The sequence below is a fragment of the Schistocerca serialis genome, chromosome 2, assembly GCF_023864345.2.
Source record: "Schistocerca serialis cubense isolate TAMUIC-IGC-003099 chromosome 2, iqSchSeri2.2, whole genome shotgun sequence".
NCBI classification, from domain to species: Eukaryota; Metazoa; Arthropoda; class Insecta; order Orthoptera; family Acrididae; genus Schistocerca; species Schistocerca serialis.
The window spans coordinates 1,078,759,799-1,078,774,169 of NC_064639.1; the positions used below are offsets into that span (position 1 = coordinate 1,078,759,799).

Consider the following 14,371-nt stretch of genomic DNA (forward strand, 5'->3'; position numbering starts at 1 on the left):
CATTTTCCTCTCATATCAACTTGTGTTCTCCAAAGTTCATAATTTTTCCCTTTTGAAAATTATTTATCTGTTCTTTTGAACTGTCCTACACGAAATAAAAATGTCTTTTCATTAGCTGTTGAAGCTACGAGAAACGTTGCAGCATATTATTACACACCTGTTGGTGGGAAAAAAAATTGGTCCAGTAACGCGTGTTGTTGTAATTTTACATTACAGTCAACCTTTAGCATCATGTAGAGACAGGTGATGTTACTGTTGGGGACTTTCAGAACTCCAGCATGGACTATTATGCCATGTTACGTGTCCGATAAACGTAGCCATGTCTCACCAGAAAAAAGAACAGTTGCAGATCGACCTCACTATCATGTACAGATTGCTGTCCTGCGCCGACAAACGTTATCTCTTTTGATCAGTCGACGTACTGCTTTTACTTCGTAAGATTCTAGTGTGTGTACATCTCAGTGAACAGAATCTGCTGATATAACAGTCTGGTGGGCTACATGTCGCTTCGATTTCCTTCTGAAGATCCCCATGAGGCCCCTATCACACCTCCCTCGTAGCTGTCTGTACGACACTGAATGCTCGGCCGTGGTATCAGAAGTCCAGACGACACATGACAGCCGTGGGGCTTACAGATATTCCCAGAGCAGTTGGCAGCTGCCATTCCGCTAGCTCAGTGGCATGTAACGCAATGGGGGCTCGGTAAACATTGGCGCTCTCAAATCCTTCAGGCTGGGCACGGTAGTGCCTGGCAGTCTTCGAAGCAACAACAGCGAGAACATCAGTTCGTTAGCTCTAACGTTAATTGCCTTCCTCTTTTTTCTGTAGTTCTGCACGTTGTCTGAGAAGCAGTCCATAACCGTGGAGACTTCAGTGTTGATTTTCTACAGGAATCTCATAGGGAATATGTTCTGGAAACCTTATTTCTATCCTAAAATTTGATCTCCGTAATTAACTTTCCAATAGGGGTGGATAAAGACAGTAGGACCATAAGTGATAATGTTTCCTTTGGTGGAGCTCAAAGCAAAAAAATTTCTGTACATCCAATAACAAATACCCTCTTTCATCATGATCCATAATTACTTAGGATAAATACGATAATGCCTTATGATATCGTTACTCCTCAGCTGAAATCAATGATTATCTAGATACTCTATAACAAACGTTTTTAAGAATAGTTTACAAGACATGACCTGGGCTGAAATTTATAATAAACCACCTGCTGAAATAAAATTTAATTTGATCCATGATAAATTCTTACAATTAACTGAAAACAGCTTTCTGCATAGTCTAATCAAAAAGGACATTAAACAGCCACGTGAAAACGAAAGCTCACTAGAGGGATTAAAGTATCTTCTTGAAGGGAAAGGGAAATGTATCTGTCAGGCAACAACAAATGGAGATCCTACAGTAGATTCACATTACAAAAACTACTTGATATTAGTAAGAAAATTTACAAAAAAAAGAATAATTAAGGAAAATGGACGTTATGTCAAAAATCTATGATTCAGACAACAAGCTTGACTTTATCGGGAATGCAATGACATGGGAGACAGAACAACCATCCATAGAACAGGGAAACACCACTATTGAACTGAAAGGAGGGGCTATAAATGATGAGTCACAGGTAATAAAATATTTAATAATCATTTACTGAATGCAGTAGGAAGTACAGGGACAAAAAGTTCAAGAAGAAAATCGGAGTATCATGTGGAAAAACCAGCCCTTATAAAATTCAGTCATATGAATATTTCACCAACTTTTCCTTCTGAAATTAAGAAAAATAGAGATTCTCTCAAAAATAAAAGATTACCTGGATTAGATGATGTTGCCGAAAGAGAACTGAGGATTTATTCCCATATAATACGTCCTTTCTTATTTGAAATAAGCAATACATTACCAACGCAAAGTGTTTTTCCAGAGAGACTCACATCTGTTTTTGTTAAACCTCTCTTTAAGAAAGGTGATAGGGAAGATGTAAATAGCTACCAATCTGTTTCACTCCTGAGATCATTATCCAAAATTTTTGAGAAGGTAATGTATTCTAGGATAGTATCTCCCCTGAGCAACAATAATATCGTCAGTAAATCACAGTTTGGATTTCAGAAGAGGTACTCTATTGAGAATGCCGTTTACATGTTTACTCACGTAATTCTACGAACGTTAAATAACAAGATAGCAGCGGTTGGTATTTTCTGCGACCTATCAAAAGCGGCCGACTGTGAATTCTCATAGGTCACCTGAGGGTTTACAGAATTGATGGTACAGCCAAACAATGAATAATGTCACCACGAACCAAAACAATACAGAAAACTGTACTTAGTAACTCAACCCCTCTAGCTTGGCGACATTATTCTGACTAGGGAGAAATCACATAGGGGGTTCTCCAAGGTTCAATCATAGGTCTGCTATTGTTCCTCATATACTGCTTGTAAACGATGTTGTGTCTAATACAGATTAATCAGAATTAGTTGTTTCTGTGAGTGACACTAGTATTGTAATCAATCCAAGAATACACACAGCAACAGATAAATGATAAACAATGTTCTTAAAAGTATCGTTGACTGATTTTCTGCGAATAGTGTTTCTGCACCGAGAGTCACCCTTACTTTTTTAAGAGACGGCATGTTCATTTCCGCACATATATGGGTACTTCAACAATGATAAATGTTACACATGCTGAGTAAATAATAAAGAATGTGGAAATTTCAAAATTCTTAGGTGACCATACTGATGAGAGCTTAAACTGAAAAAAGCACGTTTTGTAACTCCTAAAACAAATTAGTTCAGCCACATTTGAATCATTTCAAATCTCGGAGAGAGGTAAATCAATAAGTTGACGTATTTTGCATTTTTTCATTCAATAACGTGATATGGAACGTTGTTCTGGGGTAACTAATCTTCAGAAAAGAAGTGTTCATTGCTCAGAAACGTCCTGTAAGAATAATATGTGATAATCGTCCACGACCATTTTGTAGACGCCTGTTTAACGAGATAGGCAGTTTGACTACTGCTTCACAGTACATCTGAAGTTCGTTATATTTAATTACAATATCAGAAGAAAAAATGAAGTTCCTTACTCCTTATTAAGATTGTCTTTAGTACAAGATGGTGTGCCAGGTGCAGCAGCCAAGCTTTTGTTGACTTATCCAGTGGTATAAAATATCGGAGACACAAAATAAAATTTTAAATTAAGGGTGTAGGACGTCAAATGGGCCGACTTGAAACAGGACAGACACCACAGGACATTTTAATTAACATTGTCTATACTTTTGCAAACAAATGCACTAAACTTTGTCAGAATGACTATGGATTATCACGCTGTGCGCTGGGGCAGTGCGATGGAATGCTATTTATTTAACGAACGCTCTGGAGAACGGTACCTGCTATCAGATGTAGGAGGTTTTGTTACGGTATGGCTGTGTTTTTCATGGATATAGTACGGATGCCTTATTGTACTAAAGAAAACGCTAAATGCGGACGACTGTGGACTGCGTACAGAAGCAGAAGGCTGGCGATGACTGCACCCTATAATAAATGTTGGCAATTGTTTCTTGACAGCAACGTTCCTGAAATGGACAGGCCTGCCCCGAGCCCCGACGTGAACCTCATGAAACACCTTTGGGTTAAGTCAGAAAGTCTATTTCGCTGCAGACCTCAACGTCTAACATCCCTATATTCTCAGGTTTTGGCTCTTGAGGAACAGCAGGTTGCCTTTCATCCACAGTCATTCAGGCACCTCACTGACAGTTTTACCAGAAGCGTTGCAGCCTTCTTGAAGGCGAAGAGTATACACACCCACACTGATGTCCACTAACGCAAGTCGTTTACGAGGTATCTTATTTTGACAACTTCCTACACCGCTACTTGTACAATACTTGCGGTAGAACACACTAAAGAACTTCACAAGTCCATTCAGTCGTTACGTGGATTCTGTTAGTAACGAGACAATTGGCCATCACATGTTGTGTTCTAAATGACCACCGAAAGCGGCAATACACTCTCCGAATCTTTTTCGGAACGACTGCTGCAAACGTGCTAGCATTTTAGCGGAGATATCCGAGCAGCTTACAATGATTACTCTTTCAGCATTTTGTTATATTTCGAGAAAAATTGTACATTGCTCATCTTGTTTGTTTTCCTTGAGTAGATGCTTTGAAATGGGATCACCTTTAATGTTAGAGACTCTTTAAGTTATTTGCCATACATAAAACAAATCTTTGATGTTACATGAATTCACATTCACTGCCACCGTATCGAGTCCCGCCATCACCTACAGTGAAAATGTACTTAATTCATTAAATAACAAGTTACAAGCAGCAGGTGATTTGTCAAAGGCATTCGATTGTGTGAACCACGACATACTTTTAAATAAATTAGAATTCTATGGTGTCACAGGCAGTGCTGCAAAATGGTTCAAGTCACACCTCGCTAACAGGAAACAAAGGGTGTCAATGCAAGGGACTAGTGAATTAAGTCATCATTCATCATCAGAATGGGAAGAAATTACATGTGGTATCCCACAAGGATCCATCTTAGCGCCATTGCATTTTCTTGTGTACATTAATGATCTCTCATCAGTTGCACTACCAGAAGCAGAGTTCGTTTTGTTTGCAGACGCCACAAGTATTGCAATAAATAGTATGTCGAGGGAAGTTCTAGAAAGATCTGCTAATGATATTTTCATGGATATTAATAAATGGTATAAAGCCAACTCACGGACATCAAACTTTGAATAGACTCACTATATGCAATTCAGAACCTGTAAGAGGTTTCTACCCAGCATATGCATAAAGTATGAAGAAGAGCAGATAGAAGAGGATGACAGTCTCAAATTCCTGGGATTACAACTTGATAATAAATTCAGTTGGGAGGAGCACACCACAGAACTGCAGAAACGCCTTAACAAATCTGTATTTGCCATTCGAGTTTTAGCAGACATAGGCGACATAAAAATGAAAAAGCTTGCATACTTTGCCTACTTTCATTCCATAACGTCATATGGTATAATATTTTGGGGTAAATCTTCAAGTCAAACAAAAGTTTTCAGAGTCCAAAAGCGTGTAATACGTATTATTTGTGGAGTAAATTCACGGACGTCCTGTAGAAACCTCTTCAAAGAACTGGGTATACTAACTACTGCCTCTCAGTATATTTACTCCTTAATGAAATTTGTCCTAAATAATGTATCTCTTTTTCCAACAAACAGCTCAGTTCATACATAGAATAGTGGGAACGAAAATGATCTGCACAAGGACTTAAAAGCACTTACTTTAGTTCAAAAAGGGGTCCACTACTCAGGAAGACTCATCTTCAATAATTTTCCAGAAAACATAAAAAAATTTAGTTACAAATAAAGATCAGTTTAAAAGGAGCCTGGAAGACTAGTGGCCAACTACTTCTACTCCATTGACGAATTTTGTAATAGTAACAAATGATGTATTGTATATATTTATACTATTAGTATTGTCATTTCGGCTAAAAAAATTGACATGTTCCACATCCACGAGGATCTCATCAGCACGGATCTATGGAACGAAAAACTAATCTAATCTAATCATGTTAGAGTATAGCCGAAATGTATCAGTGAAACACAAAACTTCATTAAGTGCAAACTGTTGAGGAAATACCATTTGTGCATGTTTACATTTATTATGGAGGTAAAATTTTATTTTTGACTGACATCTTAGGGCTATATTTTAACATACCTCTGCGATAACATGTAATTCAGTCGTCTACATTTCATTCAGAAGAAGTTTTGATGTTCGTTGAAACCGGGTAAAGGGGTTTTAATAAAACTACAAATCTACAATTGATTGGCTGTTTATCATTTCTACAAGGAGGTTTGACTTACTCTTGCCACTGAGCTATTACGCGGTTATTAACTATGCCTGAGTAAATGAGTTGTGCTATTTGGGCAGCAAATTGATTGATGACGACCAGTAGAAACTGTATGAAACGTAGACTTGTAAGGGCAAGAAACGTGTTTCAGGATAACAAAAATCTGTTAACATCGAGTGCAGATTAAAGTGTCAGGAGGTCTTTTCTGAAAGTAGATGTTTGGAGTGTAGCCATGTATGGAAGTGAAACATGAACGTTACACAGTTTAAACGAGAAGGGAATAGAAGCTTTTAAATGTAGCATTATAGAAGAATTCTGAAGATTGTATGGGTAAATCACATGAATAATTAAGAGATACTGAGTAGAACTGCAGAGATCAGAAACTTGTGACTTGACTGGAAGAAGGAATCAATTGACAGGACACATCCTGAGACATTAAGGTATCACCAGATTAGTATTGGAGGGAAGTGATGAGGGTAAAAATCGTAAAGGGAGGCCAAGAGAAGAGTACAGTAAGCAGATTCAGAAGGATGTAGATTACGGTAGTTTAATATACTGAATAGCCAAAGAACCTTGTACACCTGCCTATTGCAATTTTGTCATACGATGACATGATGGAGACCGTGGCTGTTATTTGAAGACAAATGTTGATGGTGTTAGGACAGCAACCAGCCACAAATTTACTTTCAGTTTCTTTATTCAAAGGGTACCGTTACCGGTTTCGAATCGTTGTGATTCGTCCTCAGTCGGTTTACACGCTTTCCTTATGACATGTGGTGTGTTTTTTACAGATTAATTGTCCTAAAATATAAAAAATATATAATTATAAGAACGCCATACACAGATGGTTGTGTTACAGATTTTCGTTGCATGTGACTTACGTGAAATGTCGGTTTGAAGTGTTTGTTTTCATAACATTCGTCCAACATACGTGAATACAGTCCCAATGCGCTCCTTTCGTTGCACACGTAAAGTTTTCTCACTGAACACTTTAGATTTAACACCGAGAAGATTTCTACCACGCACCACATGTTTTGATACATACAAAGAGCTTACAAACACATGAGTATCAAAGATGCTATGATATATCGTAACATTTGAAGATGTCCTATGTTTGGAAAGGATCATATATTCACTTACTCTACTGAAATGCCTTTTACACTAGTACAGAGATACTGATTTCTTGAGTTGATACTGTTACATTAATTATATTTTTTTTTAGTACTGTATAGGTAAAATAGTACATTATTTAATTACATTTAGCGTCATGAAAATTATAGTATCATATAAATTTGCTACCTGATCTGCAGATAGGCGTACTAATATTACTTGTTTTGGAGGTTGGAAAATAATTTTTGGAAATTTTTCAGGAAAGGGGTGTTAGCTAACTCTGTTTGTTCATTAAGGATATAGTCTGGGGTGCTGTTTTTGTGTGTGTGTTTTTCTATTTCTTCTCATGTATTCATAGTGGCTCCTTTTTCTGCTAGATGTAAAATTTTTAAGTTGTCTCGTAGGGCCCCCGCGAGCACGCAGAAGTGCCGCAACACGACGGGGCACGGACTCGATCAATGTCTGAAGTAGTGCTGGAGGGAACTGACACCATGAACCCTGCAGGGCTGTCCATAAATCGGTAAGAGTAGGAGGGGGTGGACATCTCTTCTGAACAGCACGTCGCAAAACAATGATTATATTAGTAACATAATCGCGAAGCTAAGCACCAAAATTAAAAGAAAAAGGGAAACCGAAAACACAGAACTACAGACACGAACACAACAGAACCAAACACAATCATAAGTACTCAGTACCCTAACAACCACATAGAAGAGAAAACACAAGACGTTACACAATGACATATCAAGACAAACTCACACATAAAAGTAAAAATATCTTCAAAAGTCAGGGCGTAAAAGTAGCATATACCTCAGAGAGCTCTATCCAAACATACACCGTAAAACTAAAAAAGACGTAGGCAGGTACCAGACAGAAAGTATCAATCCAATACAGTGTAACACTTGTGATGGCAGATACGCAGGACAAACAAGAAGGCTATTTAATGTGAGATACAAAGAAGACATGAAAGCTTGGAAGTATAGGAAAAACCCCTCCACATTTGCAGAACACCTAAAAGAACATAATCAAAAACCAACATCTAGAGAAAAAGACGTAAAAATAATTATAATCAACAGAAAATCACCTCCAAACCCTGCAAGAAAATTACCGCATACAAAACATCAAAGTAGAAGAAAAACATGTTCGATGAACAAGCACACATGACAACAATTCACTGTTTACATTGACAGATAAAATAATAGAATAAACTTCAGCAGAGGATTATTATCGTAGCAATACCAACTAACCCGTTTCTAACCACTCGCCCATGTAACCCTACACAAAACCCTGAAACCAAAACTGAAAACAGCTGAACGCCAAAATTTTCAACCACTCTCTGAGAGCTGTTACATTCATATTCACCTTTCTACAACCCGCCGCAATAACCATCGAAACACACGAAAAAATATACATGTTCACTCTTTCTTTCCCTCATTCTCTTACACACACACACACACACACACACACACACACACACATGTATAAAGAGAACAGAAATAACAGACATTAGTTCTGAGCGTGTGATTCGTTTGGTTGGAAACATGTATATAAAAGATCCAAACAAGAAAGACATAAAATGAACGCACGGTAGTCACAATTTTTGGTACATTATCTACAGCTGAAGATAGAAGACAAATAATGCTCCACAGAAATTAGGGCAAAGAACACGAAAATTGTGAAGAAAAAAGATCGTTATATGAAAATATGTTTATATTTCATAAATGAAGTTATACTGCGACCTCCAGCACGTGAAGAGACGAGAGGAAACGCTGATGCCAGACAAAAGCGAGAACAGCTGTAACTAATTATGACCTTAATTGTTTTATAATCTACAAATATTGCATATACAAAAAAATTATATCATTGTAGACTCCACTGGAGATGCTTTAAGGTAAAAGGTGAAATGCATGTGGAAAAAATTAAATACATTGCAGCAAGAGAAAGGTGGTTTTTATCTACAAAACAAGTGTTTCAGTAGTCATTCGGATATGAAGAGGATTGCACAGGATAGAGTAATACGGACAGCTGCATCAAACCACTCTTCAGACTGAAGACCACAAAAACAACAACAACATCAACTGTGCCTGCAGATACTAATAGTCCCATGTAGACAAAACACCATAATTTTGTACGCTCTCTCTTATTCTTGTGGTTACTTTTACCATGTATCTGATGGCTAATTACTTTTGTATCAGTAACTTCTCATATTAGCTTTCCATTAAGAATTTTTTGGTGATATTAGCCGTGTGTCAACTTTTTCGGCCGTGATCTATAGATTGTGCCTGTATTGTGGCTGGTATTGTAACAAGTGATTGGAAAAGTTATAAATGTGCACGTACACTTCTCACACAATGATACAACAAAATTGCTCGTAAAGACACCTCTCTCATTCTAAATCTGTCTATTTACTGCCATGCTTTGTGGTTACATAATGTCAGTCACACCAGTTTACCTTGTAATTAAGTGTTTGTAATAACAGTGCATTACGATAAATTTGTATTTTACCATGTACTACTAATGTTGCGAAAACCACGTCATGTTTTTAAATTCAGCTTCGCCGCCAGGCGACAGTTCCTGCGAGCTTCTTTCTGTGAAACTCTTTGCTGAACACTGTATTCTGTACACACTGTTCCATATAATCTTCTTTTATCATATATCTAGTTTTATAGTTCAATTTTTCTTTATTATTTTTATTTTCAAAGTAATGTTGTTCATTATAATAATAAAGCGCCACTGTTCTTATGCAGGGTAACCCAAAAGAAGGTTAACGTTTAAAAATTAAGTACTTCCCAGAATAAAGTAGCTTGTGAGTTAAACATTGACACAGATGCTTGAAATGACATTGGGTGTTACTCAAACAAAGAAAAGTGTACAAAATAAGCAACTAATTATGCTTCATATGATAAAAACAATAATTAGTATTCAGATATTTGGCGAGCGGTGCCTGGACAGCAGGTGCTCGTTTCGGCCGGCACTCAGCGTTCGTCCTCAGAGCCGGACAGCGTCCGCAGCCGGGATATGACGGTGAGAGCCGAGCCGCGCCGCGAGCCGAAGATCTGCAGACAGAGAGCCCTCCATCACAGGCTGTTTTCTTTATGAATGTACAAATGAAAGTAGGAAACAAGCACAGAAAAAAATCAGCAACAGTTTAACAAGTGAGACCGTTCAAAACAGTCAAGGTATGTCAATTGTCATAACCAGTTCTTTATTATTATGAACTAATGAGCGCTATCGACAACTGATTCCATATTTCTAATTTCGAGAAGGACTTTGCTACTTTTCCTCACAAGTCTCTTCTAACGAAACTGCGTGTCTCAGTTGAACGGCTGGACTCGTGATTTCCTGTCAGAAAGGTCACAACTCGTAGGAACCGACGGAGAGTTTTCGAAAAAACCAGAAGCGCCTGGTTTTAACCAAGGAAGTTCTATAAGTTCTCATATGTTAATAATCTATGTAAATGAATTAAGAGACAATTTGAGTACCCATCGTCGATTTTTGCATATGATGCTGTCCTTTACCGTCTAGTAAAGTCATCATAAAATCAAAATCAATTACAATGTGGTTTATATAGAATACCTGTATGGTGCGAAAAGAGGCAATTGACACTATATAATGAAAAGCGTGAGGTCATCCCCATGAGTACTTAAGGGAATCTGTTAAATCTTGATTACGTGATAAACCATAGTAATCAACGACTGTCAGTTCAACTAAATATCTGAGGATAACAAATACGAACATTTTAAATTCGAACGAGAATGTGGATTGTGTTGCGGAGAAAGCGAACCAAAGACTGTGCTTTATTCGCAGTACACTTAGAACGTGCAACAAATCCACTAAAGAGACTCCCTTTACTATGCTTGACCTTCTTCCAGAAGATTACTGCTGCGCCGTATGGGATCCTTATCAGACAGGACTGGCGGAGAACATAGAAAAAGTTCACAGAGGGCAGCACGTTTTTTATTATCGTGAAAAAACAGGGGACAGCGTCGCAGGTACGATACATGAGATGGGCTGACAGTCATAACAACATGGACGTTTTTCGTTGTGATGAGGTCTTTTCACAAAATCTCAATCACCAACTTTATCTTCTGAATGCAAAAATATTTTGCTGGCGCAAACCTATATAGAGAGAAATGAACATCGTAATAAAACAAGAGAAATAAGAGTTCCGCGGAAATATTTAAGTGTTCGTGTTTCCCGCACTGAGTTCGAGAGTGGAACGGAAGAGAAATAATATGAAAGTGGTTCGACGAAGCCTCTTGCAGGCCCTTAAGTGTAAAATGGACAGAGGTCATGTACAAGTGGCATATTACAAACTTGCACTGCGTAACCGGGATATGTTTAAAGTCCGCTTATGACTCTGCGGTTTCCTGAGATCCCTACGTACAATCACTCATTGCAGGGTAGGGGGAGCGTGCACCCTGCAAAGACACGCATGTCTTTGGTTGTGCTGAGGGATCACCGCGCGCTTGAGAAAGGATCTCGCCAACGCTGACAGGTTCAACAACAGTAGGCCTGGCCTCAGTTCTGTTCCTTTGAAGACTTTAATTACCGCGTCTCACGGTTAAAAGATTCAATTTGTTAGCACCCATTCAAAGTTGCCTTTGAATTAGCACTTCGTCCGAGTGGTGTACCGAGAAATAAATATTCAAAATGTTCAAATCTGTGTGAAATCTTAAGGGACTTAACTGCTAAGGTCATCAGTCCCTAACCTTACACACTACTTAACCTAAATTATCCTAAGGACAAACACACACACCCATGCCCGAGGGAGGACTCGAACCTCCGTCAGGACCAGCCTTACAGTCCATCACTGCAGCGGCTGGAAATAAATGTAATTTGAGTAGTTTTACCACGTATTTCCTTCTTTGAGGCTGGTCAGTTCCGCGAATTGTAGAGACGGAGCGAAATGGAATGACTGTCTACATTTCCTAGCAAAGAATAACAACATGCAAATAATAAAGGCAAATCTGAACAATGTAGTTCTCGTTCATACTCCCGGCGTCTACGCGTAGAAAAACAGGAGCGATTCTGGGGCCTTAGATGAGCTGCAGCCGACCTGGTCCCAGCAAGAGGGGCTTTGATTCGTGTATATTTTGCTTCATCGAGAACCAGTTTCAGAGCACTGAAACAGTGCTTATTGTGAGGATATAAGTTTTTATAAAGGACTTAACAGTGGTCAAAAAGGATAGATAAATATTGTTGTTAGTGGCGTGTTTATTGCTACAAAAAGTAGTTTACCTTGTAGTGAAATTGAAGTAGATAGTTCCTGGGAGCTACCATGGGTAGAGGCTATGCTTGATAACCGGAAGAAGTTTGTAACTGGTTCCTTTCACCGAACCCCGACTCAGATGTTACACCTATTGCACAGTTCAAATAAAATGTTAGTCTCATTTTAAATAGAAACTGCTCTCATACTGTTATAGTTGGTGGTGACTTCAATCTACCCTTGTTGGTGGCGAAAATACATCTTTGAATTCGGTGGTATGCATAAAACGTCGTCCGAAATAGGTACCGGATGCTTTCTCGGAAAATTATTTTGAACAGTTAGTTCAGGAGCTCACTCGAAGTGTAAACGGTTTAGAAAACATGCTTGACCTCTAAGCAACAAGTAATCCTGAGCAAATCGTGAGCACAATAACAGATACAGGGATTCGTGTCCACAGTTTTTCCATAGATAGACTGAAAACCATAACATTCAAACCCACCAAGTATAAACGCCAGTTACATCTATTTCAAAATGCGGATAAAAATCCGTTTGAGGCCTTTGTAAGAGAGTCTCCGCTCCTTCCAATCTGAATACAAGTGGAGACCAGATGCGGTTTGAATTCCAAGAAATAGCATCGACAGCAGTTGAGAATTGTATAAAAAAGACATTATTAACAGATGGTACTGATCCCATTCCCTTGGTACCCAAAACAGGTCAGAATAATGTTGCTGCAGCAACGTAAAAAGCTTGTCAAATGTAAAAGAATGCAAAACGGACAAGATTTGCGAAGTTTTACAGGTGACCGAAATTTATCGGTAACTTCAATGCCAGCTGCTTTTAATACTTTCCACAAAGAAATTCTGCCTTTAAATACGGAAGAAAACCGAACTATGTATTGGTTGTATGTAAAGTACACCAGAGGCAAGGCGCAATCTATACCTTCACGATGCTGATATTATTGATGACAGTTTCACTAAAGCAAAGTTGTTAAATATGGCTTTCAAAATTTTTCACCAAAGACGACTAAGTAAAATTCCAGTATTCGAACCAGGGGTTTAGGTGTTGTTTAGGACAGCTGTTCTGCTGCTTCCGGCATTTTAAGTTAAGCCAACTTTTGCCCAGGGCGGCCTGACGTCACTGCCCGTTTGGTAAACATTCATCGTGTTTCATGCATATTTAAAAAATATATAGGTTTTTTATACTTGGGAATTAATTGTATTAAATATGTAAATTGTTGTGCTGCTAGTGTTATTTGGGTTCTTAACGCACTGTTGTGCGTTTCATAAATCACTTTCATACTGTAAATTATTGCTCTTTAAATAAATTATATGTGCGACATTTCTTTAAATCACTTTCTGATTGTCATTTATTGTTCCTTTAAGCATTGAAATCTCTGTGGCTCATCTCTTTACGTCTGTTTTCGTAAATCTCTGTGGCTCATCTCTTTAAGTCAGTTTTCGTAATAGTAATTTTCTGCCTTGCTTTAGAAGCAAGCTATCTGTGCTCTTTTGGTATTGACTTAAAGATGGGCAAGTGTTGATTGTCTCTTAGCTGTTTTATAAATATTGTCTTTGAATAAATTGTTAATTTATTGATTTGGTAGTTGTGTTTAAGGAGTGACATTATAGGGGCTTTGACCTTCCATGTTACGTGTACCCTTCATCCCGAAGTCCTCAGTCACAAACTGGTAAACCCTACGTTTGTACTCGCGAGGGAACAGAGCCCCTTTGTGGACTGCTTGATTCCGGAAGTTCGGTGTCCTTGATTGACCATAATGGTATTTGGAGTATCGTCGATTGAATAGGTCATCTGCTGTGAGGCCTACCTGGCAGAATTGTCGCGCTGCGAATGGGGAAGTATTGCCCGTGGTGGGGGAAGTGCAGGGTAGCCTATCAATTGTGAGTTTACATGTCCAATTACCTTGTTGCTAGATAAGGGTTTAGCCGTAACCTGGCTCCTGGGCTGCGGTTTTATTCAGCACACCGGATTGGTATTAGAGTACGCTAGTCGCACTTTAAGCTTTAAGTTCAGACCGCAGGAAAAGATAGAGCTGTGTGCCTGTGATCGTTCTAACTTGGTCAGAATGGTAATCAATAAAGCCAACAGGTTTTAGGTTAGTCACCTTCCTGACGATCGCGCAGCTCGGTTAATAGAATTGTTAGATGAGTTTCCTGACGTGCTTTCTGAGAAACTTGGTGTAACTAGCCTTAT

General features: G+C 38.5%; 1 protein-coding gene across 1 annotated transcript in view; it reads right to left on the minus strand.

The window, feature by feature from the left end:
• Nucleotides 1-9,926: 9,926 nt before the first annotated feature.
• The window catches only part of LOC126456633 (secretin receptor-like), a 198,241-nt gene continuing 193,796 nt past the window's right edge, over nt 9,927-14,371 (minus strand). Inside the window, exon 11 of the mRNA XM_050092377.1 lies at nt 9,927-10,007. Within this exon, the coding sequence (XP_049948334.1) occupies nt 9,927-10,007 (81 nt within the window). The remainder of the gene's footprint in view (nt 10,008-14,371) is intronic.